This window comes from Buteo buteo, chromosome 19 (genome assembly GCF_964188355.1).
Source record: "Buteo buteo chromosome 19, bButBut1.hap1.1, whole genome shotgun sequence".
NCBI lineage: Eukaryota > Metazoa > Chordata > Aves > Accipitriformes > Accipitridae > Buteo > Buteo buteo.
Window position 1 is genome coordinate 18,963,050 of NC_134189.1, and position 27,426 is coordinate 18,990,475.

The 27,426-nt window shown below is 41.2% G+C and overlaps 1 protein-coding gene across 2 annotated transcripts in view; it reads left to right on the plus strand.

The window, feature by feature from the left end:
• ST8SIA1 (ST8 alpha-N-acetyl-neuraminide alpha-2,8-sialyltransferase 1) overlaps nucleotides 1-27,426 on the plus strand; it is a 139,997-nt gene that overhangs the window by 24,337 nt on the left and 88,234 nt on the right. For both annotated transcript variants that reach the window (XM_075051427.1, XM_075051428.1), the window contains exon 2: nucleotides 9,186-9,330. In XM_075051427.1, the coding sequence (XP_074907528.1) occupies nucleotides 9,186-9,330 (145 nt within the window). The remainder of the gene's footprint in view (nucleotides 1-9,185; nucleotides 9,331-27,426) is intronic.

Consider the following 27,426-nt stretch of genomic DNA (forward strand, 5'->3'; position numbering starts at 1 on the left):
ATCATACTATCTGAAATTTGAGTTAAAATTCAAAGGAGAATCTGATAGAGATTAAATAATCAAAAATCATCTGAAGATTGAGAGATTGATCTGAGCCACAGTTCAATTTTGAGAGAACAGAATTTAGGCAAGTTTGGGGAATTACAAGGTGTGCCATGTAATACTGTTGCTACTGCTGTCTTCTGAAAATGGATAGAAGACTTAAGATCCTTGAAATTTTAAGCACTAAGTCTATCTTTGTTTGGAAGGAGGGCAGAAGAAAAAAAACCCAACCATTTTCTGTGATACTCTGAGCATTTCAGGAAAAAGATATCACTTGTACATTTCCAAAAAGAAAAGAAAAAAATTGTCTGACAAAATCAGTCACAGATTAGGATGCTACGCTGCAGTGGCTGAAAGCTCAGATTTTGCCTACTTCAAGGCAGCAGGGTTTGTTTGTATCGGGCCAGGGTAGCAAGGATAGGGTAGCCCAACACACAGGAGAAAAAAGAGAGTTTTATATTTCTTTTGCAGTCTGGAAAAAAGAACTGCTAACTGTACTACGTAGGTGGCACCAAATGTTTTGTTCAGTGATTTTAAAGTAAATAGTGAAGCCCAAAGATACAATATTTTCAGGTTAAATAAAATACTTTGGGCACCGCAAAAAGACCTGGAAGAAAGTTCTAAAGGAAAAGATACTGATGATGCAGGAAAGATGGAAGTGCTTGATTTCATAATTTCTCCCCCAGACTATTGATTTGGCAATTTGTAGCAATTATCCAACAGCTTATAGTTAAAATTTCTTACTCACTTTAAAAAGTCACATACAGGTCTACTGTGAAGCTCATGAAGGCGGTTTTCATGAACTGTCTTTATTCTGAGAGGTATCTGTGGTCTCTGCAACCTCTTTCCTTACATGCAAGTTGCAGCACCAGGCAGTTCAGTACATGATTTGCTTCTGCTGGTGACCTTTTTATTGTCCAGATATCTTTCCTCTCCAGAGGAAGATGGGGGAAATATTACATGATCCTTGTAAAGTCCAGACACCAGGAATTGCCGCAGGGGGCATTGAAATAGGCTGAAAGTTTCATAACACGAAACAACATAATAATAAATGTGAGGAGAAAAACTATCATGACTTTAGTCTACGTAAAATCTTATCATATTGTAAAAAGTTTGGCTGGGAAGTAGATCAGTTTATCTCTCTGTTCTGCTGTGCGAGGTCCACTCTCTTTCATATTTCTCTCTCAGTGCAGTTAGACCTATTCTTCAGGCTTGGGTAACTGGGGGATTTTCAGAAATGTACCTGTGCAGAGCAATGTATTCTTGATTTAGATGTTGTTTTTGGCAGAGGTCTTAATTTTAGTTAGAGGTTAAACTAGTACTGCTTTCCCAAAAAAACAATTTGGTATGCTTTTGTGAATATTAAGAGCATTTGCATTGGCTGTTCTCTTATTCCTTTGGTACTTGTCCATGATGTTCTTAGGAGAGCAATTTTAAGATCATATTCCTGAATAGTTGTGCTGAGGGTAGTTTTAAATTTCATCTCAGGTGGGGTGGAGTCTGCTGTAGAGAGGAGTGGTGCCAAAATACTTGACAAGGCTGAAGCCAGTTTTGGTTTTGAAGTGAAAGAGGAAGACAACGTGGCTCTGTGTTTTGTGACTTGGAGTTCATTCAGTGTGTCCCTTAGCATCTGGTGGTAGCAGAAAGGCGATAGCCTCTTCCCTCTATCTCCCTAGTAAATTCATAGCGGTTGCTCGTGTTCTACACACAGCTTTGGTACAGGGGCCGTTAGGTGTTTGAAGCAAGAGTTTGATGTGTGTGATACCTGCCCTGATAAAAGAAGAACATTACATTTTACTTTCAGTTTCCTTATACTTGCTGTCTTCTGCCCTGCCTAAGGTGCAGGCTAGCATGGCTTGAACCCCTGGAATAGTAAGGTACATTAAACACCATGAAAACCTCAAAGCCTCAGTGACTTCTTCAAGCTAACCCCCAGTTACAAGTATTATATTGAGCTCTTTGGGAAAGAGAAATTCAATGTATGTGACCAAACCCAACTAACGATGTTTTCACAGAATATTCAGAAGCCAAATGCCAACTGCAGCTACAAGCTCATGCCACCACACTGACTGTAATTGAATCAGTGATTTTGTTGTTATCGAATGACTTCTGTAGCCTTCTGTAGAGCCATAAAATTCTCAGGCTGCCAGCTTGGAGCAAAAAACGGCCACAAGTATTGCCATTATGTGGCTATATGAGAGGACTCTCTTATAGCTGTAAGCATTAACTACTGCCTACTGTTGGAGATGGGATATGGGGCTATATTTTTTTTATGTTCTTGGATGGTTATGGTCATTGGATGGATGAACTGAGGATGTGTCCAGGTGTGAACTTGCTCAGATTAATTCTTGATCCTCTGCATTTCTTTTAATCACTGATCTGCAAGACAACATTAAAATATTGTTGATAAATTTGTTGGATGAGAAAAGGAGCAGGGCAGCAACTGATCCAGGGGACAGGCCCAGGAGACAGAGCAGCCTGGGTTTCCTGCTAAGCTTCCTAATTTTCAATAAAGCCATATGGGAAATCTCACATTTAGCAAACCAGAGTGCAGGTTGCAGTTACAGATGGATGTCCCCACCCTGGGAAGCACTGGCAGCGAGAAGAGTGCTAAATAGTTAATAGGCCTTGGACGTGGGATGCATGGGTAATAACAGAGATGTCATTTTGTCCCTGCAGTTGGCAGGGGGTGACTACCCTAGAAATAATATTTCCAGGCTTGGAATATTTAGAGGTGAATTTTGAAAAGGAGAGAATAGCCACAGGAATGATGGAGAGAGTAAAAAACTTCCAAAGCGAGAAATTCAGGAAACTCCAGCTTTTCCACTCATCAGAGGGGAGGTTGAGATTTGAGAAGCCAGGGATCTCTTAAGGGAGGGGGGGGGAAATAATTTAAAAAATCAGCCAAAACCTGAACTGCCAAAAATTCAAACTCTAAACTGGGTGCAAATTTGTTAAAGGCAAGATTTTAACCATTAAGCAACAATTGTGGTTTTTCCCCTACCACCAAAACTTCTTGCAAGAACATGTGGGTGTATTATTTTTACAGAAACAGTACGCTGAAGACTTGATTTAGAGAGTTTCAGGTTTAGATTTTGAGACTCATAGTGTTGGAGGTGGTCAGACCAGCTGCGTTTCAGAGCCACTGTTGATATTAATCTCTAAAGTAATTTCTGATAGGGACATTAGCCCAGGATCCCCTAAGTATGCATGTGCTGGGAAATAGGTGTAGATGTAGTTGAGGAGTGTATGAAGCTATCCCTAGTCCTCCTGCGGGATACGTAGATGAAATCAATTAAGCAATTGCACTGAAATGGAGCTGTGCAAGTCTTCCCTAATGGACCCAAGCGACCACCCATACTCTGGATTTCAGCAGTGCCACAAATCCCTGCTTGTGAGTGAAGGCCTGATGGTTTTGGCTTGACACCAAGTGAAACTCCAAAGGCAGATTCATTTTTTTCTCGGGGTGTTCAGATTCATTTGATCCCAAAGCAAAACATGGGAAGTTGAGGTGAGCGTGAACTGCAATGTAAAGAAAAGGAGATTTATGTCAGACCAAATGCTGCAGTCTTGTGCTGTCAGCTCCTGGCTCCATTTTGTAGTCACCGGACATAGGCTAGCATGATACCAGTTAAATCCAAGCAGCTGAGCAGAGTGTGACTAAAGCAGTTGGTTTGACCAATTATTTTTATCTCAGAATTGAACCTGAACTTCAGTCATTGTTTTAATGCTGCCATTAAAGCCAAACTCTAATGATAAACAATAAGTTTCATGTTACCATTTTTGAGCAATGGTTGAATCAATGCCTTCGTTCAGCATGGGGACTGCTGGCACTTACTGGGATCTGCAGAGCAGCATCAAGCTGTAGCCTCTCCTGTCCTCTCCTCCTCCTGTGTGTGCAGCATCATCCTCCATGGGTCCCTGCTCTGCAGACCTGGATGGGGTCCTGTTCAATGCAAGGTTCAGCAGGCGTGTGTGTGTGGGATTTGCTACAAAACTGCTATCCCCTTGGGGCAGAAAAAGGGGTGTTGGTGGTGTTACCAGTGTCAGAGCACCAGTAGGCCCCAATAACCCTGAACAGCCTCACCTGGGACCCTTACCCCGCACCCCATATGCTGTGCCATGCCACGCACCCTCTGCCCATCGCTCCATTTAAGATCGGGCATAAGCCTTCAGTCCTTCGTGAAGCTGCCCTCCTGTTGCTGCTGCCTGACAGGTGGCTTCCCATCAACCTGATCTTTTCCTCATTGATGTACTACATCCCGCTTGCATGGGATTAAAAGGAAAAATGTGAGAGGAAGAATTTTGCTCCCCCTCCCTTTCACAGTGCTGGCAGGGCTTACGTGCTTTGTGTAGCGCAGCATCACAAGGCACGCATGGCAAAGACCTGGAGAAGTGGTGGTGTGCTGGGGAGGCAGGACCTGCTCCACCTGCGGAGAAGAGATACCTACAGGGCTGTAACCTCCTGGCTGACAACCCACGCTGTGGAATTGCCCATTTCTGATTTTAGATGTTATATTTGCCAGTTTTAAGCCATTTGGGATGTTTGAACTAGCTACTGAGTCATTATTGCCTGGGACTCGAGTCAAACCAGGGTGAGATTAAGCATTAACTGGCTGCAAACCAAAATCAAACTGAAAAGTTCATTAACTCAAGATGAAGAATAAGTAGATTGGGATTTTTATGCAAGCTCTTTCACTGACTTTATGTATGAATTTAGGTTTAGACTTTGTAAGGATGTCTGGCTTCCTCTCTGCTTTTGGGTGGAGGAGCGTGCACCAGTATTAGCCCTTTGGTCATAAGTTGGCTTTTGAGGCAAATATCCAGATCGTCCCCGGTTTCTGCACTTCAGTAATGCACTCAATATGCTACAGCCACTCACAGGCTTTTTGTGGAATCAGACCAGAGTTGGTCTGCAGTAAATCCCATGAAAATAAGGTAATGTGGATGTAGGATCCTTGGCACCAACTATTTCACTCTGCTTCTTTCAGTGTGCAATGTTTGCTGGTATAACCTCAGCAAAGTGTACCGCGGGGATATGGCTAATGTCTCAAAACTGCTGCTCAGCTCCCACCTTGTGCACAGGTTGCTGCTTGAGTTGATGCGCAGAACCACTTCGGTGCTAATGCTGCCTTGTAGTTAATGACCTGCTTGGTGCCCAGTTCTGGCTGAAATCTGAGAGGCCTGTAGTGAGATTCTCAAAGTAACTTTTCTCCTGCCTCTCCCACAATTAGGGATTTGTCCATTAAGTGCTCTCAGATCTGAGGGCCCCTGGTACCTTTTCAATACCAATATCCAAGTTGTTTAATTCCCCTCATACACAGGTCTCCTCTGAATTGGAGATAACTTTGAATTAAAGGTGTATTATTTACATCCTGCAAGGGAAGGAATGCTTGCAGTGAATTGAAATCCTTGGCTAAAAGCTGCTGCAGTTTTGCAAATTCTATGATAACATTTTAGCTGTACATTTTAATCAAGCTCAGCAAATCAGTTCGAAGTCCCCGACGCTGCAATGTACCCTGCTTTAGGTTCGCCTTGGAATCCATTCTGCTTTTAATGCACGTTTTCCTATGGAGCTTTTCACACTTTGTACTTTTGGGATTTGGATCAGAAAGAGAGACTGAATAATGTGAGACTTTTAATAATTCTTCTTTTCTGACAGAAAGCACATGTGAGTGCACAAGATTTTTGTGCTAATACATACAGATGCATACTTGAACTAGTGACCTGCCTATCTGTGGACCTTCGAGGAGGCACCTACTGCTTTTTGTAATATGTTTATTAATGAAGGATTCCATGGGAACCAAAAGAATGCATTTTTGGGGAGGGGAAAGAATAGGTATATATATCTAGTCTAATAGATGGAGGGGGTGAGGGGGGAATCGTACAAAGAGCTGTTCTTTAGCTCATCAGTTTACCCTGGCTAAGGAAAGATTCATTAATATAAAACATTCCCTAGATACTTTTCCACTGAGTTATCTGTTATGTTTGTGCTTCTTGCTCAGACCAGACTTCCAGAGAAGGTAGAAGTTGCAGGGTTTCACTGGGAAATTTTAATTTTGTTGTACAGTTGTATAACAAACAACTATGTGTAGAGTTGAGGCTCTAGCTGATCTTGGATTACCTTATGCTTTCTTGAAAACGTTGCTGTGGGGATAGAAAATACAAAGAAAAGGAGGGGAAAAGTAGGCAAAAATTTTCTTTCCACTTGACAGAGAGAGAAATAATTTTTCAAAGGCTGCAAACTGGAGTTTGTGGACAGCCAGAAAAATCTCCACTCTCAAATCTTTTATTTGGAACAATATTCCATATCTGTCTTAAACTGTTTTGCAAGGGTTATTTGGCGAGGGATTTCAAATTTCCTCTAGTTTGATTTTCACAGTTCTGTGATGAAGGCTTTATTTGGGCATTAGCGGGAGGACGATGTGAAGCCTTTCTGTGGTGGGTATAAGCAGACCTATTGGTGTTTCTAGGAACGGGAAATGCTGCTCTGGCTAACACATTGCTCTGTTCTGCTCAGAGGGAGAACAAACCAGCTCTGCAACGGGCAGTCTAAGGGAAAACAGTTCCAGAATCACAGAACCGCCAAGGTGGGAAGGGACCTCCAATGATCAACTGGTCCAGCCTTTCGTGGGAAATGGAGCCTAGATGAGATTATCTAGCACCTTGTCCAATTGTGTCTTGAAAGCCTCCAGAGATGGGAACTCTACCACATCCCTGGGGAAGTTGTTCCAGGGAACGATTGTTCTCACTGTAAAAAATTTCTTTCTTATATCAAGACAAAACCTCTCCCAGTGCAACTTGTACCCATTGCCTCTTGTCTTCTCCATGTGGCTCCTTGTGAAGAGAGAGCCTCTATCTGCTTTGTAACTGCCCTTCAAATACTGGAAAACTGTGATGAGGTCCCCCCTGAGTCTTGTCTTCTCCAGGGAGGAAAGATCTAACTTCTGAAGTCCTTCCTCATAAGGCAGGTTTTCCAGCCCTTTGATCATCGTCGTGGCCCTCCTTTGGACCATCTCCAGTCTGTCTGCGTCTTTCCTGAATTGTGGGGTCTAGAACCGGGCACGGTTTTGTCCTAGACTTCAGTAATTTGGGGTTGACTTATGCACCCGAGCACAGTGATTTATATCTTTTCTGAAATACTTGTTTATACAGATGGAGGAGTTCAGGTGTATATGGAGAAAGCACACGGAAACAAGTTAGTGCTCATAGCACTTCAGTCTGTGCAGCAGCATGCTCTGTGGTCATGAGCCCCATACCCTCACAATGTAAGGTCTGGATATTTGGTGGAGCCTCGTGCTCTGCAGTGCAGCACTGTAGGGTCAGATGGACAAAATACTGAAATTTTGAGCCATGAAGCACCCTGTCATAAGCTTCTGATTGAGTCCTTGTAAAAATCACTCCCCTCTGCCTGTGGGAACAGAGGAGCTGCTCAGCCTATTACTGGGGAGAGCTTACCTTGCGGCTCTTCACAGAAGCTGACTCTTGACTTAAAACAAAATGTGATATCCAGTTACCTTGTGTAATTTTCTTCCTTTTAACAATTTAATCTGCCTGCATGTCATGTGCAAAGGCTACTCTTGGGTACCTGTTTGAGGAGTGGAGTGGACCTCTTGCCCTCAATCCAGCTTCCCGGCACTTGCATCCTTGCTGTCCCTTGGGAGCCTTCCTCCGCGTGAGGAAGTGTCCCAGGGGCCCAGGGTGTCCGTGGGGGCAGTGCTGCCCTGGAGTGGAATGGAGCAAATCACTGATCTTCCCTCGCAGGGAAAGCTAACGGATAGCACTGATACCCCTAGGTTTTCTGTTTGCCATGCAACATTTTCAAGCTGTTTCCTTTTCTGCTAAGATTACAACAAATCCACTCTACGGTTTTCATCAAATTTTCAGCTGACATATGTATGGAAAGTAGTATTCCCACAGTTGCAGAAAACTATTAACTTACAGCAAAATCAATTTTCGATAGGGAAAAACAGTGATTTTTAAAAAATATCAATTTTTAGAGAAGTAGCTATAAAACTTTAAAAAATGCTAAAAATTTTTAAACATTTCTCTGAATGACTTCATAGAGGAAGAACAGCTATATCAAGTGTCTTAGTAGTAACTAATAACTGATGTTTTTCTGCCTGCCACTTGCAACTCTTGCAGAGCCACTGGAAATGGCATCAGTCTCTTTAGGATTCCCTTTAAAATAACTGAGAAATGTATATAATAATATATTAATATCCTGTAATGGCGTAACTCTGCAATGTATATTTTACATACATCTATTACATATAAAACCTAATATGAGCATCACCCTTCCCATAGAGAGCTACTCCCATGCGGGCTTCGGGAAGATAGGATATTCCTGCCCTGCAGATGTCTAGAACTTTTCATCATTCTGTATTTTAGGATATTAATTGCTGAGTTTGCTGTGATACAGAATTGTTGCTGAATACAACCTTCAACTACCTCACCAGCTCTCAAATTCCTGCTCAAGCTGAATAATAAGGATTTGGGGGAAATGAATGTGTAAGAGAATACGTAGTTTCGGCGAGGAAACAAGAAGTATAATATCCTATATATATATATATATACACACACACAATCATACTGGGTTGACTCAACTTGGACTTCAGTCAGAATGCAGGCTCTAATACTGCTGTGAACGTAGCACAAGGATGTTTAGTAACTAGAGAGAGATGCCAAATTTCTCCATACTTAAGTTTTGTAACTGTAGGGTTTTAGGAGGCCTGCTCTTCATGAATAAGGTTTGATACTGAATTTTCATATACCTCTGATTTAATTTTCAGAGGAGCTTCTCTGATTTCTGTATGTGTTGGAGACCAGTTTTTTATTCATTAGAATGGGTTTTAAAGGGTGGAGTTTCTTTTGCTGAATCTTCCTATGCCACTCAAATGTGAATGGAGGTTTAAAATTTTTACTGTCCATTTCTAAGATTTTCTGAAATAAAATCAGGTTTTCTGGCTGTTCTGTAAGTAAAGAAGAGTTCACCCATGGTTCATCCGCTGGCTGGGAAGATGAATGCCTTGATTTGGAGCACCTGAGAGCAGCAGGATCTTGGGTGTGAGGGGTGGTTGTTCGAGAAGGCATGCCAAGGCTCTAATTAATACGGCTCTTTCTCTTTTGGTTGGCTTCACTAGGAAACTGCTGGAAGAATGCTGTGATCCTGGGCAGCTCTTTGCTATGACAAAGCTGAACTCCCCAATGGGAAAGAACCTCTGGTTTGATGGGGAATTTTTGTATTCTGTCACTATTGACAATGCAACTTACTCTCTCTTCCCACAGGTTAGTAACTTTTATTTGTCTTTTCTTGTCAAGAAATTTTATCTTCATTTCTCAATACAAAATGGTCTCCTCTGCTTTTTTACTTCTATGTTCTGAAAACTGTAGAATGTTTGCGTGCATGTTAATATTTCCCTGGCCACTTTTCAGGTGTGCAGATGTACACAAGGGATGAGATTGGGCCACCGGTCTTGATTTTCAAAATGCTAGGTTCTGGCTGTTTTAAGAAGGTGATTTCTGCATTTCAGTCAGTGATCACACTCACTGGGAGCATGATCCCTCATCTAGGATTGCTTCAGTTCAGATCTGTTAGCTAAAATGTGACAGTGCTTTGTGTGAAGGTGTCCAAGTTACTTCCAAGTTAATGAAGTTTATTGGTGGCAAGCAATGTGAGTCCGGTAACAGAAGCCGACAACTTGACTTTGTTGATTCTTGCTGTGTTTTGAATATTAGAAGTGGTTTGTTGTTCAGCAAAGGTGTTTTGGGTTAAGTGCAGGGTTTTTGAGTGCTGGGAATTTATAATACTGATCTAGGCTTCTTCTGTTTTTAATTAGTATATGAACTGATGTTAAATAATGAGTTTATTATACTGAATTTTGTCTGTGGAAGGAGAGATGTTTTGTGTGGCTACACATTTAAAGAAAGCTAAACATCTGGATGTATTAATTGATTTTCATGTTACTTTAATGTCTCAAATTAAAGGTGTAGGTATTTATTAAGCCTCCCAGTCAGTGTTGAGTCATTCACACCGGGCTTTTCATTTGTTGCTGTTTCAGTTAAACATGTAGCAGAGTCTTTGTTAAACTCATCCAGCAAATAAAACATCAAAAAGGTGGTTGTTGGTTTGTGCGGTTTTTTTTAAATAGTTTCCAGATCTCAACAACAGAGTTATGACTTTGAATGAGTTCCTTTTAGTGGAGAAAGAATGAAAGGAACCGGCAGTGTAGAGAAGAGGAGAGGGGAACAGCCACTTTCTGTGTTAAGACATTATCCTGAGGAGTGGTGTCACAGCTGTGTCTTGTTCAGGTTGCAAGTCTGCTGTCATGTCACTGGGCTGTGCCTGTTGCAATGAACTGGTTAGTGGACCTCTGCCTCCCTGAAGCTGCTCCCCAGCTGCTGTGGCCCTGCAAGCTCAACAAACAAGTAGATGCTGAAACGTGCATGGCGAGTGTTTTTTCCTGCGGTACAGCTGGAAAGGGGCTGCCTGGCTGGGGGGAATTTCTCTCCTTGCCTTTGAGACTGGTAGAAAGTTTATGGTGTGTTGCAAAGTAGCAGCTGTAAGTCTTTTATGATGATTAGTATGATTTGTTGCAACAATATTCCACTGTTTATTGGAGAAAACTGAAATCCTTGGCAGAGCTGTGAACTTTGTACCACACAAAGATACTGGCTGCAACTGCTTGAAATGTGCACATCCTTTCCAGCATTTCAGAAAAGCCCCACCTGGGCTGGTACAGGGAGGTCGCTATTTTGTGATCGATTTGGGATTTTGGATTTTGTTTTCTTTGGATTAAAACCTAGCACTCTGCCTGGCCATAGTGGTGTCCTACCTCCTCTCACAGAAAAGAGCGGAGTACTGGATGGGCTCCTTCAGAGAGGTAAATGCTGGTTAGAGAGCAATCACGGTCTCAGGAACTCTGGTGGTTCCCAGGGTCCCAAGCCCTATTCTCAAAGTTTTATCAGTTGGCTGGATTGAGAGCGAGGATCTGGGAAGCCTTGGAGAGACAAACTGCTGAGGGACAACATGAGCTAAGGAGTTGAGTGTCTCTTAGGCTTGCCAAGCAGGCTGTGAAGAGGATGGCTAGATGCCGTTGTAAGGGCAGTGCTGGAAAAGGTGAATTTTTATCATGCTCCAACCCTAGAACAATGCTAGAAAGCAGCTCTAGGACCAGTGCCAGAAATGCCATTTTTTTAATGAATTGACGGGCAGGTCATTTCTGACAAGTGCTACTCACTACTACTCCATCTTTTCTTGCAAGTACTAATGCCTCTACCTTGATGTGTTACTCCTATGTATTTTGCCCTGAGGAATTTTGTAAACCTTTATCAGATTAAATCCTGCTAGGCTTAAAAGCTTAGTGAGGTTTATTTGCAGTAAATTCTTACATGAAGTATTTTTCTACCTCTCTCTTTGTTTCAAGAAAAATACTCGCCTAAATTTTTCAGGCTTCTTTGAAGAATGGTGTCTATTAGCTTGCTAGCAACTGGCAAGCGATTTTTGTGAAGATGAATATTCCTTTCAAAAGTATCCAGAAGCTTAAAACCACTCATAAAATATGGGTAATACTCTGAAATTCTCAGGGGATGTAACAGGAATGTAAAGGACCACAACTATGTTGATATAATCGAAAAAATATTTCCTCCGGAATAAATAAAAAAAGGCTCCATCCGCATCAATCTGCTGGGCTTAAGCCATTTTGTGCTTGCAGAAGATTTCTCAGTCCTGAACCAGTTATTAACTTGCAGGATAAAGTAACTCAAAACTAAATAGGAAACTTGCTATATTTTATGGCACAGAATAAGCTGGCTATGCATCAATGGAGACTTACACAGAAATAATGTAAGTATGTCAGAACTTAGTATGTACAATGTCACTCATTTTTGAATGTGAACAATACAAAATGGGATATTTTTTCTTCCGAGTAATCTGTAGATAAAGTTCTTACAGCTGGTTCAACATTTTCCAATAAAAAGTGCTTTCCCAATAAAAATGCTATTTCAACAAAATATAAAATTAGTGTCAGTTCATTGTTTTTTCAATGTTTCTTTGAAGTGAAAAGGTTAAAAGGTTTTGGTGGTGTTATGACATTTCATTTTACCATTTTTTGAATGTAATATTTCAACTTTTATCAGCTCTGTTGCTAGCTTTTTTTTTTCCTCAGACTTTGCTTGATTATATTCCTCCTCCCTTTTTTTTTTCTTAAGTTTTTGATAGGCCAAGGGAGAAATTTGCAAAAGAAAAAAGCTTTTATGTAGAAATAGTCATTCAGTGTTTCATTTCAGTTTGAGAACAAAATTTGAAGTTGCAGAGTTTTGCACGACCCAACAATTCCAGCTTCTGGAAGTGGCTCCTCTTACTCTCCCCTTCTCTCAGTGTCATTTTCTCCCTGGTTTCTAGAGTTAAATTTTTTTGAAACAGAAATGAAATATTACACAGACTGCACCATCTCTTCCATCGTAGAGAGAAACTGCTAGGGGCTCGTTGTCAATACCTACTGGTCAGGAGAAGACATGGGGCAGGATGTGGCTCATCACAGAAGGTGGCCTAGCGTGCAGTGAGGGCAGGCATCCCACCTACGTCTCATCTCCCAACTCCTACTACGGTGGCATTGCCCAGAGCTGTTGGAGAATGGAGTGTCATTTCAATTAAAATCAGGTATTTCTTGACAGCAGCTTTGTTGTAGTACTTGCTGTGATCTACAGCATTATTTCCCACTCTTAGGAGACAAAAAGTGTAGATTCTGTGTATAAATGTAGGCGTAGTTTAATATTGACAACAAGAGGTTATTCCTACACATACCTACCACTTTTCTAAGGCTTTTCTTGTAGGCTTGAAGTTTCAATATTAGCCAGTCATTTTGATACATATCTGGGGGCACTGAGAGTTCAGAGATGCAGGTGACCCTACTACAGTCGAGTTCAGTGGCATGGTTGGATAAACCGCTGAATAGCCAGGCTGCCGTCTCTTGGGTTGGCCCCTAAAGGCCATGGGTGACTTGTAAATGTGTTTCCTCTCCCCTGTGGTCCAACTGTTATACAGAAAATGGAACTGTGTGTTGGTGAGTGTTCAGGAGTCCTGTCCCTAGCAGGACAGGGACATACACCCTCCTTGCTCTTCAGCCTGGAAGTTTAGCCATGCAACTCTGGTCCTGTTGCATTTTATTGAGGCACAATGGAAGGCATGACTAGCATTTTCCACCCTTTACTGTCTGACTAGAATGGAAGAAAAAAACAGGCTTCCGTATATTCCTGCAGTAATTTTTAGGTGCTATGAGTACACGTGATGTAACCACAGGAGTAGCTGGGATGTAATTCAAAACCATGTGAGAGAAACATGAACAAACACTCATCTGCTTTTGAGTTAGAGAATAAAACAAGCCCCAGTTTCAAACATTTTCTGAAATAATTTTGCACTCCTTCCTCTCTCTTTCTTCCTCAGACTTTCAAAAGCAAATTTCAGACTATCTTTACCATTAGAGGAAAAAACCCCATCACCCCAGTATTTAGCTGTTTATGCAAATAATTGATTTTTGTTGCATGTTGGCAAAAGCTTATAGCAAGGAAGAATTGAGATGAATTTCTGAGATCTCCTTTCCCCATCCCCCAAAAGGTTAAAGAAATAGGTAAATCAAATGGAACTTTTCACTCTGCCATGTAAAGTATTATTTTGGAGGGTAGGGGACTGAATACATTTCAAAAGAGATTTCAAATGTTAAGCTTCAACTTTTTAATTTGACAAAATAACTAACTCATTGAAAAATTTTCTGGTTTTATTATATTTAACCTGAAGCAGTTAGACACATTTGGTACTGGTAGATTATTTCAAATTACTAAAATATGATTCCCTAGCTGCCCAAATCCCTTCTAAAGTTTCACCTGCAAAATGCTGTCAGCTAGAAGAATGGCTACTTGTAATGAGCTTCTCATGAATAGTCATCACAAATGGTGTTTGAGAAATCCAAAGGAAATAGCTTCAAGCCACAAATAAATTTGGGAAAGCTGGCAGCTATTTCTGGATACCTTGTGATTAGGAGAAAGGCAATATTTTTCAAATTATTAATTAGAGTTTAAATTCTTAATTGCTCTACTTGCAAGTGTAAGATGGAGACATTGTCTGACATTTTCTGGGTTGTCGGGGGTGAATGTTGTATTGGGTAGCAGTGAGTGATTTTATGATTGTGCTATGTGATCTGTGGTTTTTATTCAGAGTACCTGTTAGATTCTGGGAGCTTGTTTAATTTTTCTTTGTTGCTCACAACATTCCTCATTTGGCCAGAGATTTTATCGTGTCCTTCTCTGATGTTGGTACTTGTGCTGTGTCAAAGCAAATTCCCTGGTCTTACAGTTATAGCCTGCAGATAGTAGAATAATTTGTAATTATTTCAGGGAAGTAACTCAGATTTGGAAAGGGGTTCTGTGTAGAGTCTGCAGGCATTTTGCATGATTACAGGGAAAACATACTTATCCTGTGGACGAAAGTGGCAGTTTGTTTCAAGTAAAAGGTGAGGTCTAGGAGCAGCAAGTACTGGGAAGGGTTAGGTGGGAGCGCAGCTGCTGAGCAGATGCGGGGTGGAATGTGAAGCTACAGCTGTATAAGGAATGTGAACCCCGTTAAGAGGACAATGTTAACTTGCTTAGGGCAAGTGCTGTGTGTTGTTTGGACTGATTTTAGACCCAGGTGATCCAGAAATTGTGTATAAAAGGGGAAACCACCTGAAGTGAAGGGGGTTAGGATTTGATGGACTGTAGTGTTGCCAGGAGGCATGAATTACTGCCTTTGGTATTGACTTTGGAAGCGCTCTGTTAATTTTTGCTACCAATCTAACTTACCGAAGTACTCTGTTCTCAGTAAAGCTCTGTAATTAATAGCTGCTTGGAGAAATACATTGAAATATTTGCTGTCATACCTGTCCTGATTTTTTTTTTTTTCCCTTGATGTCTTGGGTGGGGCCATGAAGTGCCTGCAGAACTAACATCTATTGAGCAACTCTTATATTTACTTCCATTAATTCTACTGTCTAAATAGTACCTCCTTGACTTCTTTTAAGTTGTATTTAATTAGGATTTGGAGGAATTTCTTGGTACTGTCCCTCTTCTTCCTTTTTTTAAAATCTTTTTTTTCCTTTTCTTTTTTTTTCTTTTCTCCTCCCCAAGCATACTGTAATGCAAACTGTGTTCTTAATTTGGGCTACATATATTTCTTCAAAATGAAAATGCAATAAACATTAATTATTGCAAATGTGGAAAACGTTGTATACTAAAAGGTAAAGAGGTAGTTATACCTCGTGAAGTGACATCTGCATGTTAGAAATGCAATTAAAAAGAGATCTTCTGACTTTTTCAAGCAATTTTATCAAATAGTGCCTTTCATAAACTGGGGTATGAAATACTGTCTGCAGAGACTTGACAAATTGTGCTCTTTTGGAGCATGAGTCTTCCCTTCAGTCCTGGGTAATCTCTAGCCATTGGCATCAGGGTGGCTGAGATAAAAAATCTGGCTTAGTATTTAGTTAAGTGAAACTCCTGTCCTCGCTTTGATTCCATACTGACTAATTAAGAACTGTGTAATTGGAACATTTTGTGCAGCCTGTTAGCAAAGCTGGTAGGGCATAATCTGCTCTATCTGGTCAGTTAAGCAAAAGCCATAGTCCATCTGAAACTACTCCACATAGACAAGATGCAAACATGCCTGATGGTGAAAATCAAATTTATGCTAAAAAGACTGAGATGCAATGTGTATAGTTTGAAGTAATTAACTACAGGATGGGCAACATGCTTTTGAAGTGAGTTAAAACAGACCAAGGAATGGCATTCTGTCCCTGTTGATCGTCAGATGGGACGTATGGTTTGGTCTCTCTGGGCTTGCTGAAGTATCTTCAGCCAAGCTGCTTAGCCAGGCTATCTTTGGTGAGCCTGATTTTCTGGAGTTTATCTGCAATAATGCACATGCCAAATTGGCTTTATCTCAGTCAGTGCAAATACATAAATAGATGCTGACCTTTCCAAATGTAACAGAGAGGAAGGGAAGGGCTAGATCGGGCTGCAAAGTGTCAGTTTGGCCCGCAGGCAGAGAAAGAGGAATGTCTGCCCTAACTCAACCTTTCTATTTCAAATCTAAAGTGACTGAGCGTCAGTCACTCTCTTTCCTACATAATACAAGAGCTGATCCAAGCACAGACCAGACAGACCCTCATGCCCTTGGGCGTTCAGAAAAACCCGCAGATCAATCCCACCACTGTTCGGGATTTTGGGGATAGGAGGGTGTGGAAGAGCAAATGTGGTCCAGCTTCTGTATTGATACTGAGCAGTACTAAAAGAAGTATAAAGCCCTGTGGGATTGTTGTGGAGTCACCTAAGACAGAAGGAACGTGGGGTATTTTCAAGAAGATAATTCAGCCACGAGGGTGTTGCAGCTTGGCGTGATTTTATATTTGGAAAACATTTCAAAGAGCATATTTATTCGTTTCTATTGGTAGCCGGGGCTGTACAGTTACCGACCAGTAAAATGCAAGCCTGTGCACGGAGCAGCCGCTGAGCGTGAAGAGGCCACAGCAGGGCTGGAAACACAGGCAAGGCTGAGCGATGCGGGGGTGGTGTGCTGTGCCAGGGAGGGAGGGGGCACTGTGGAAGGGCATCTGCTGGCAGAGGCAGGCAGGATCTCGTGGCACCGCACACTTGTGCACGTTTCTACTCATTAGCTGCACAACTGAAATTTTCTACCTCAAGTAACATTTCTGACAGTACCTTGAAGTCACAAGTACAGATGTTATGCTGTGGGATTGTGAAGTGCAGAACGTAAAGGCTGAACCCGAAGAGGAAGCGGGCAGTGCGGGCAAAGACAGCCAGAGAGGCTGTCGGACTGCCCTGGGAACTTTTATGGGCTTTTTAGTCAATGTTCATCTGCTTTATGGGGACATAAACTTGCTGCTTTAGAAGCAAGAAATGTTGTAAGCAGAATAATTATTAAAGGAAGTGGTCACAGATGAGAAGCAATAGGAATAGCAAACTTCTTATGGCTATGAGGAACTACAGGGCATGTGAGCTGCCTGGCTGAGGGTATAAAAATAGAAATAAGAGTGGGTTCTACTCTGTCCAAAGGCAACACAGTTAGATTTGTTTTGGTTGTTTTATTGTAGCTTTATATAACTGATAAGATGCTAAAAGGAGGTTCTTTCCCCGTGCAGGAGTTCTTCTGGCAGTGAACTCGTTCATATACCAAGACTTCCACCTACAGGTGCAATGAAACCTTTGCTTCTTTGGAAGTCAGTGTTTAAATCTTGAGTAAGCTTTATCCTTTATATTCTGGCCACCTGTTAGCCTTTCTTATTATTTATGAATTTTATTGTTAAAAGTAATCTTGTTCGGTTTATAGACTTTTTACTGTATATGTGACTGTATATTTGAATTATTCAGTGATCAGATTGCATTACATTAATTTGCTGTATTCACTAGTTAGCTTTTTTGGTGACATACTTCTAAAGTAGGCTTGATACCAGTACTGGCTTCTTTGAGGCTTAGGTTTGGTTCCAGTTCATGCCCGGCACTTACCACATGGCGGAAGAATGACTAGGAATTGATGAAATATTACATACTTCTATTTTTCATACAGTTGTTTGGTTTCTTGGTATGGCTCATGTAAATTTTACTGGAGTGTGGCAGGATATCAGATTATGTTCAGAAAATATTTCACCTGCAGCAAAGACATAGCCCCCCTCTTCTCCCAGGTATTCCTAAATTCAGCCGGAAGCGTAGCTTAGTGGAGTCTGCAGGCTTGACGAAAGTCAGGGAAGGTTACACCACTGCAGAAGTTATTAAAAAGGGGTAGCATGGTTACAAATCTTGTAGGAGGATTATATAGTGACTTTCAAGAGATCCTTTATGTCTTCTTGCTTAGGGGGGAGTGGAAGCCCAGCTTTACATTTAATGAGAAATCTGCTGCATTACAGTTCAGGAATTGACTTATGTAGCCAGGCATGGTTGAGTTCGAGTCCTTATGACCTGATGTGGCGTGGAGGGGAAGGGCTGTGGTTCTCTTCTGGAACAACTTTTATCATCTGAATGGCTCCCATGACACAGGCATTGGCTTCCAAATGACGTTTTGGACGTTTGGAAAATAACACAGTAGTGGTTTTCTTACATCAGGATGCACCACGTAAATCCTGTGATGCTGGATGTGCAGGTGAAGTACCGTTTAACTTGCTGTTGCTCAGATCAAGAATCCAGGCTGTTTTTTCCTTCTTGATCAACAGAGCTTACGCTTTTTAAGATTCTTTAAGGAGAAATTTGACAACTAAATCTGTGCTGCAGATTGTCTACTGGCCAGTAACTACCAATTTGAGGTGACTGTTTTGTGTGTGGTGGCTAACGGGGTAGTCTGTAGTGGCAGGCAAAGGCAAGATAACCGAAAGCACTGGTGTCTTCCCAGCTGAAATGAGTCAGGATATGACATTTAACAGCCTTGTGAATTTGGACTTGTGTAATGTAACTGTGAATTCCAAATGCAGAAAGAAATAGTTCTTTCTAGTGCGGAGATGGTGTGGGGTTTTTTGTCGTCTTCTCCTTCTTTTTTAATTTATTTTTTAAAGACTGTCTTAGACACTTCTGCGAAGCATGGGCATTTGGGGCTGGTGACAGTTGGCAGTGCTAGCCTAGGTATGTTGTGGAGAACAGCCACTAGCATATATGCATACCTGGCTTTGCCAGTGGTTTGAAGGAGGAACACTTAAGTCCAAGACCATGGCTTAGGCTTACTGGCTTTAGTCCAGTCCATCAATCCCAGGAAGACTGCTGCAGGCATTGGCAGCATGTTTTCATGTAGGGTACATTATTGCCAGCATGATTCTGCACGCTTTCCTAGGTGAGCTGAAAGTCAGTTATGTGAGCAGGTTTAGGTTCGAGGTTCCTGTATGCTGCAGTAGAGCTACCTCATAGAAGCTCAGTCTCCAATGGCTGTATTTTTCTCAGTGTAAAATGTACTGGACTAATGGTCTCCAATTTCAGAAAGTTCAGATGAAAGACACTGGGTTCCAGATAATCATTTGATCAGGAGGAAATTACATGAATTATATCCCAAATATTAGCTCTGTGAGACCTGAAATGTTTTTGAAGAACATGCATTCTCTGGCATGGGAATTGCATGATAGGTGAAGAACAAAAATTATACGTGATGGGTGGGGCTGGCTTTTCCTTTTGCCTAGAGAATATGCCTTTATTAGGAAGGGGAGAGAGAAGTTTTCTTTGAGTAAATTATCCATCTTAGTGTGAAGGAGTAAAGGTTGTGATCTGAATAGCCTGATGTGAAACAGCTCTTGGAAGTCAACTGTCTTAATAATAATAGTGTAGCACCCATGTCCACCTACTGCTGCCCTAACTAGTCTTCCTAGCACAAGAGCTGTGTGGCTAAGTGTGAATGAATGAAGAGTGTAATTCCTCACATCTTGTGCTTGAAAAGTGTGGGCTTAGTGTTTTGTTTTAAGACAAGGTCTAGATTCATAGAACAAATTAAGCACAGCTGTATTACACTGAAATGCGAGTGTGTTGCTGTCTCGTGCTGACTGAATGGCTATCTAGTGAGCTGTTCAGTCAGATAGGGATAAATGTGCTATGTAATGCCGATAGACCAATTTCTCATGTATGTAACATCTCCTTACTTACGGTTTTATGGGGTGTAACCAAAGTGTTTTCAACCTGTTAAGTCCCATGGTAACAAGGCATTCCTACAGCGACAGAAGGAAAGAAGTCAGTGCAGTGAAGGCGACAGTGGTGATACTAACGTTACTGCAACCTTTGGTGGTATGCACGGGCAGGTGGCTCCCTCAAAGATCCCTCTTCACTCACCTTTATTGTATCATCTCACTGATTTTGTTGTATCTAGTTAAGTACGTGTCATAGTGAGCTGCAAATGGATGTCGGGGAATGCCTAGCAGCCACATGTGGTAAAAGGGAATATGCTTGTTAGCTCCAACCTCTACCTACTGTACGTGGGCAAGAAGCACCAGTTATAAGAGAACAAGGGCTTCAGTTGTAGCCCTTTCAACCAAATGAAAACCAACACCTATTTTCATGCTGGTTATTGCTGATTATTCCAGTAACCAGGGGATCACTGGGTATTGCTACTAATGAGGCAAATCTAGTGTCCCAACATATATGCTCATCTTTTCTCCCTGATAATGTGCACCAAGGACTTAACAGGGAATGGAGCTCAGGTATCTTCTCCTTTTTGGGGTAAGATCTCTGTGTGCTGCAGTCACAGCTCTGACAGTCAGCTAATCTTGCCCATCTCTCTGCCTCAGTAAACTGAAAATACTTTATGTAGCTGGAGACAGACAGATGGATGGTTACCAGTGGTGAACCCCCTCTCCAGGGGCCACAGTGAGGATTGCAGGGAGCTACTATTGTATAGCTTTTTTTCCCAGTGTATAGAGCCAAGCTGAATTAGACCTGCCTGCAGGGCATGAAATAATGCCAAGCAACACTTTGTCTCTGTTGATGATTTTTAACGAGGTTGTGAATGTGACAAGAATGTAGAATGGGAATGTGTAGTGTATCCTGGTTTTTAGGCTGGCTAACCTATTTGTAGGCTAATTCATTAATAGAGATTCCTCCATCCAGACCATCTCCAGCCTTTTTTCTCAATCTGAAACCGACTGGCTTGTCTCACTTCCCTTCTCTTGCAGCAGGGCTTGGCATATGCACAGTGTAGCTTGTTATTCAGGAGCAATGCTGCAAATTTAAGTGATGGGACTAGGTTCAATAGGAGACAGTTTAGGTGAAAGGAGACAATAAATGCAAAGGCTACACATATCTATTCTGTGATCCACTATCGTGCCAGAAGAAGAAATGAGAAAGCCAAAGATAAATAATCCTTGGTATGAGTATGATGCTCTTTATAACAATTCCCTAAAGCACTTTACAGTCATTCAAATTCAATTTATGGTGTTACTGCACAGCTAAATCTATGCCTAGAAATCTCTGGAGACAATTAAAATGAGGGTTTCTGCATGGGGACTACGTGGGGAAGAAATACTGCAAAACCCCTTTTTCCTGTACAATAAACAGATACAGATGCTGAACCACTATTCCTTTTGCTTCACAGACAAAAATTGGAAGAGACCTAGAGAGCCCCTGTGATAATCTGGGCAGTGTATGAATATAGCAGACAGGAGCTCTTCTCCACGCTATGGCATTAAGCAAGGCCTTTGAAAAGCAGGACTCCCTCATTTAAGCTTGCCAACACTGCTTTCCTGGCTCCGGTCTTGGCAGAATTTTTGCAGTGCCAATTCCCCAGGTTAGGGTCTGTCCTCCAAGTGGTACTTGGGGCTGGCACCCCCTCATCCTAGCACGGCTGTGGCTGTGGTCGGCATAGTAGTTGCATTTGTTTTTTCAAGGCAGTCACTAAGCGGGGAAATGTGGGCGCTGGATTATTAAGCACCAAAAGAACCACGGTGGGGAAATCAGTAACAAGCTATGTTGCAAAATAGGTTAAGTGAAGCCTGGTTACACTGAAGTCAATAACAATGTTCCACTTGACTTCAGCATGGCCAGGATTTAGCCAACAGTGCTCTCTTGCTGAGACCGGTTCTACTAGGGACTCGTAAATTTGGTTCTGTGGCTTCTTCCTGGGTAACAAAGAATGAATTTTTTTTTTCTTCTCAGCCTTTATTAGCCTTTGTTTTCATGTAGTGAATGAGTTGGTTATCTTCTTCATCTAGTCTGACTGAAAAATACTTGTTTATACTCCTTAAGACAGACCCTGAGTGAAAAGGCAAGGCAAATTTGAAGTGGCCACTCAGACAAGATAAAATGGAGCTTTTTGTCATTGCTCTCCCTTGCCCCCATCCCAGCTGACAACATCCTTTCTGTTGCTCATGCCAGTAAGGAGGAAATCATGCCTGACTTTATGCTTTGCTGAGACCTTGCAAGCTGGCTCTGTGTAAGTCTTGCAGAATCTTTACACACTTTTCTACTTCTCTGTCTATCTCAATGAGCTGATCTTACTCTACAACTGCTACTTTACAGGGCAAAGGCAGCCTTTTTTGTATGCTTGTCCAAGTCTGTATACGAGGATGGTGCATGCAATGGTATGCCACGATGGTTAACATCACCATATCAAAGTGGGGTCATCCATAATTTTGTTGGCTTTTATTTTTCATTTAGTTTTTAAGTGGTACAGAGATCCTTGGCATGTGATCCAATGAAAGAAGTGAAATCACTGGTGTCCTGGTTTCCTGATGCAGTAGTGCGAATGTTATTTTCTGCAGCTTTTTCTTGAGAGAGGATCAGATATTATCCTCTTCAGGTATGAATTTACCCCAAATGGTCATCAGGATGCCTGGATAGTTCCTGTGTTTTGGGATTTTCAAACTGAATATCTGGTTACTCGAAAACAGACCATCTGAGAGATGAGGAAGTTGTAGAGAAAACCTATGTAGTGATAATTAGCCATGGTGGTTTCTCTTTAAAGTTTGATATCGGGTCCCACTGGGCACTTCTAAGGCTGAATACTTTTCTGAAACCTGCTGTTGCGCGAAGCCTGCAAAATAAATAACTTTTCCAATGAAGATGAGAAACTTGCTTTTTTTGATTTCAAAGACAAAGTTAGAAAGTGTTTGGGGTGGTTCTACTCCAAGGTAAATTAGATTCTTCCTGCTAGCTTCATTGCTAGCATTTGATCCTGCAAGGACCATAGCTGTAGAGCTCCTCATTCACAGTAAGTAGGTATGCAAGAGATAATCTCTGGTTTTATTCTTTTAGATATAAGCTTTCAGCCCTTCTTTCCATTTTTCCAAGCACTCCAAAGTTTGATATGCCAGTTATCTCCATCCAATATTACTCTTGTTAACCATGTAAACTTGATTTTCACACTGATTTAGTTTGTAAAATGCACGTTAATAACTATGTCCCTGTTACCCTTCCTCTTTTGTTTCCCCTACTTGTGAGTACTTCTGGGTCTGCCCTTTATATAGCTTTGAACTTTATTCTCTTTGCCAGCTTTTGTTGAGGGTAATATTTGTCTAGAGTAAGGTAACCTGAAAGGCCAACTTGACCTGGCAGGGGCCTTAACGTAATGGCTGCTACCAACTCAGGTGTGGTGGTTCCAGCAAAGTGCTGAGGGGAGCTGGCATGAAGGGGGTTTAGCGTAACAGGCTCTCCATGAGTGTAGCTCTATCAAGTCATTTAACTTGCACGTATTTAGAGAAATGTGAGTGTAGCTAGTAAAATGGCACCTTTTTACTCAACAGAACCCCTTCTTTCATATCCCCAAGGTTTATCTTCCCACTGACAAAAGCAAGTTTTCATTCCTGTCATTCCTTCAGAGCACATTCAGCTACAGAAAAGCAAGTCGGACTGTGTGCTGCCTTGCTCCTAACTAGCGTTGCCAGCTTAATAGGGTTTTTATCATACGTTTGTCAAGTGCTAAAATTTTACATGACTCTGTTACCCTTGCTTCTGCGAGGAGCTGACAATGTACAAGGCAGATCAAAATCAAACCTGATTTACTAACAGTCCTAACAGAGGTCTTGATTTCAGAAATTACATGTTCTTGTAATAGGCACTTTCTCTTTAAGTCTGTAAGAGCAAAACTCTGGCTTGTCAGTTGAGACAGGATCTTTCCATGCCTAAACTGAAATTCGAGCTAATGTCTTACTGAGAGGGGTAAAACCACAATAAATAAACCTTTTGTCTGGTAGCAGCAGAAATTCTGATAATATAAAAGTAAGGTGAAACAGTATGTACACTATACTACTATAGATGTATTTGTGGTTAACCCTATTACAGGTAAGAGGGTGAGACTAAATCAATGTTTTTCAAAACTCACTCATTCCAGTGTACTTTTGTGTTGGCTCTTGTCAAAGACATCTGCTATCTACAGCACTCTTTTGGATCAGTGTTCCCTTCTCTGATAGAGAAGACTTTTGTCTTCCCTCCTGCTACACAGCACAAAGAAATTTACCCCCCGACACCAAAAGCTGAGCCTTAGGTTTGACTCTGAGAGGGAGTCCAGTTCATGACTTCTTAATGTCCGAGTAACTCAGCCTGTCTTTCTGCTGGGTTCCAGCCCAAGCACCCTGTGCTGAGCCATTGCTGACGGCTCCCCAGTCTACTGCTTTAGTTCTTTATCCTGCTTTCCTCAGCACAATTTTGTCTGTGGCTCTGAGATCTCTCCTAGGTAGTCTCCAGCCCTCCCCACCTGCTGCTGCTGTTCTTCAATCTTTATTAGTTTCTCTTTCTGGTTGGCCTTTTAATCACAGTTAGGGGGTCAATTGAGTCCCCCCTTAATGCTTTCTGGGCTGCTGTCATGTTGCGTGGAGTTCATGCAGCTTATCATAGACCTTGGAGACAGAGAGTCATAGCAGCAGTAAAGACGAGGAGCATGAATCTCATTTTGCACCTGTTTCACAGCAGTGTAACTCTTCTGGCTTCTCTGCTTTATCCTGCTGTGGGGATTTGAATTCCACATAAAGATGAGACAACCCCCTTCCACATAAGTGCTACTCCATTAGTCCGATACTAGGGTAATCTGCACACCTGGAGTGAAATTCGGAGTGTTCTACAAATGAATTACAGGTTTTCATGGTCAATTTTTCAACTGTAAAATGATTTGCTCATGATTGGTGTCAGATAGGAATTGCATTTGCTTTGCTGTTGCCTGTTCCTTTGTTGTCTAGATGTCTTTTTTCCCTATAGTAATGCTCTGTAATAATGTTCTCCTGCTATTCTGATAGCCTTGTTGTGGCTTTGAAGGTATAAGAACACAGATAAAACAAACTTTGTAAGGAGAGGTAATATTTTTTTTATTAAAGCAAGATAAGCTTAGCTTTCTTAGGGCGCTCTTTCTCTGCAGACCCCATAGTACAGATTTTACTATTGTTCTGTTTTATGGATGGGGAAATAAGCAGTTACCTAAGGTGACTAGGTGATTAGCAGAACCTGGAGTAGAACTCCAGTTTAATGAACATATATGATATAGGTTGTATTTTTGGTTTGCCATGTCCAAAAGAAACAGTGCACAATTCTTAGAGGTTTTTAATGCTCGTATGATGTTTTACTATGTTCTGTATTTGCCTAATCTAAGCCGATGAGCTTCCAGTCTTGTTCAGTATAACTCAGTGGTGAAAGAGGACTTCAGAATGTTCACTGGCCTGAAAAGGTCTTTCTTTTTCCTTTGAGATTGTTGGACTTCAAGCTCATGTCCTATATGTGGTGCACTATCTTCTGAAATTTAACGGGCTAGTTGCGAAATTTCATCAAGCAACATAAAGTCAAAACAGGCAGGGTACTTTCTAATCACAGGCAGTATAGGGCAAACTGATGATTCTGCAGGACTACGCACGCAGTCAGCAGTTTTGATTAGTTGGGGTTTACCTAACTTCAGCTGAATTATGCTTTTCTTTCCTTTAATCCTCCATAATTAGAAACTTGTTGCTTATACTTATTTTCTGAATTTTTCTGCAGTGGGAAGTTCTCCATTATGGCATTGCACTATTTTTGTAATGATGTTTTTCTTGCATGTCTGAACATACAGTATCCCCTCTTGTTAGCCCTCTCCCCAACCTGTTATTTAAGAGTATAGGCACATTATCAATTTCTTTCTTTTGCTCTCTCCGTTTTTTTCTGTGTGTGTTTTTGATCTTTTTAGATCACAAAACTACACTGATTCCATTCTCAGTTAACATGTTGTGATGACATTTGTCTGTGGCATTTTAAAGTGAATTTGATATTTTTTTAATGCTCTACAGATCAGATTTTTGGAAACCCTATAAATTTGTTTTGTTAAATATCTCATTACCAAGTCAGGTATGGCTCTTTTTTGAAATCTCCTTAAAACTTGAGTAAATACAGAAATTCTAAGATGTGCAGCATTCCTGATATGACAGCAATCCAAATCAGTCACTTAACAGCCCTTTTACCTGTAAATTTAAGAAGTTTCCTCCATCTCCTGGAAAATAGGTCAACATCCCATTTACTGTTGTACTTTCAAGGAAGCTAAATACAGTATAACTTGCAAAAACGTGACAGGTACATGTGTGGCTTTGATGAGTAGCCTTTCCACCAGAATTCATGGAAGTTCTCTTTCAGAAAGCTTTTTCTCTGAAATTATGCTTTCAGGGTCTTTTTCATTTCACTAACATACGCCTAACTACCATTTACTGGCAGTGTACTCCAAATTTCTGTCAGAAGGAGTAAATTTAAAGAGCATGGTTTTGTACTTTAAAATTTGTCTTTTGATTGCCATATCTTTATGTTTTGCCTTCAACAGATGTCTAGCTACTTAGTCGAGGGAGAAAAAAGCTGTCTCTGTAAAAATGATGAGCTGAGTAAAAATGATTTTTTACTTTGGCGGTATGTTAAAAGCAATTTACACTGTGCATTGATATTCTTTCCACTCCTTTGGGACTTGTCAAGAATCATTTGTGATAGTTTCATTTGAATGGGGAATAGAAACTTTAATTTGAAGGAGGGAACAGACAATCAGTTACGATGGAGGCTGTATTGCAGCCTGTAGGTTCTCTGGGGTTTGGAATCCCCATTGCCTGTGCTTGGAGTGCCATGGAAAGGCTGCTTGCAGATCAGATCTGAAGCATATGTATGATGATGATTATTATTTGATCGGCCACACTTACTTAACGTTGTTCTTCAGATATTTTGACACGTGTAGATGCCAAATGCTCTGTGTCGTTACCTCGAGTGCAGTAGGCTTAAAGGCAGCAGGAACCCTTATGACCTGACCTGACCTCCCAAGTAACTCAAGCTGTAAGGTTCATCTGGTGATTTCTCAGTCTGGTACAGTAGCGGTGCTTCAGATGCAGCATGTTAGTGCTACAAGGCTGCAGTTACTGTGCTACAGGACAGTTGCTGCTTCTGGATGCGAAAGACTCCTTATCATGGAGCATTTACCATACCCCAGTAATGAGTTCCGGTGACTCATTGTTGCATCCAAAATATATCTTATTTCCACCATCCCCAGAAGTACAAATGTGGGAATAGAACTGCTGACTACGTCCATCAAACTGTGCAATACTAAAATACATCACTATAGCTTAAAACACTGGTTTTCAGAAAATTTGCTGCCTAGGTCTACATTGCAGACACGACATAAAGTGTATTACCTTATCAAATCATTGAAATGTGTGAACAATCGAAACAGAAATTAAATATAACACACATCCTGATTGCAATCATAATACTGAGAAGTGCTAGCCATTATCCTAAATTTAGAATTCACTGTAGAAAACATAGATTTTTATAGAGAAAATATTTTAATTTCTATCCCCATGGCTGCTTGGGCTGTTAATTGAATGATTGAACTTGACTTTTGTGCTTCAGGTTCTTTAAAGCACCACTCTGGCTGTGCAAATGGATATAAATTACATCAGT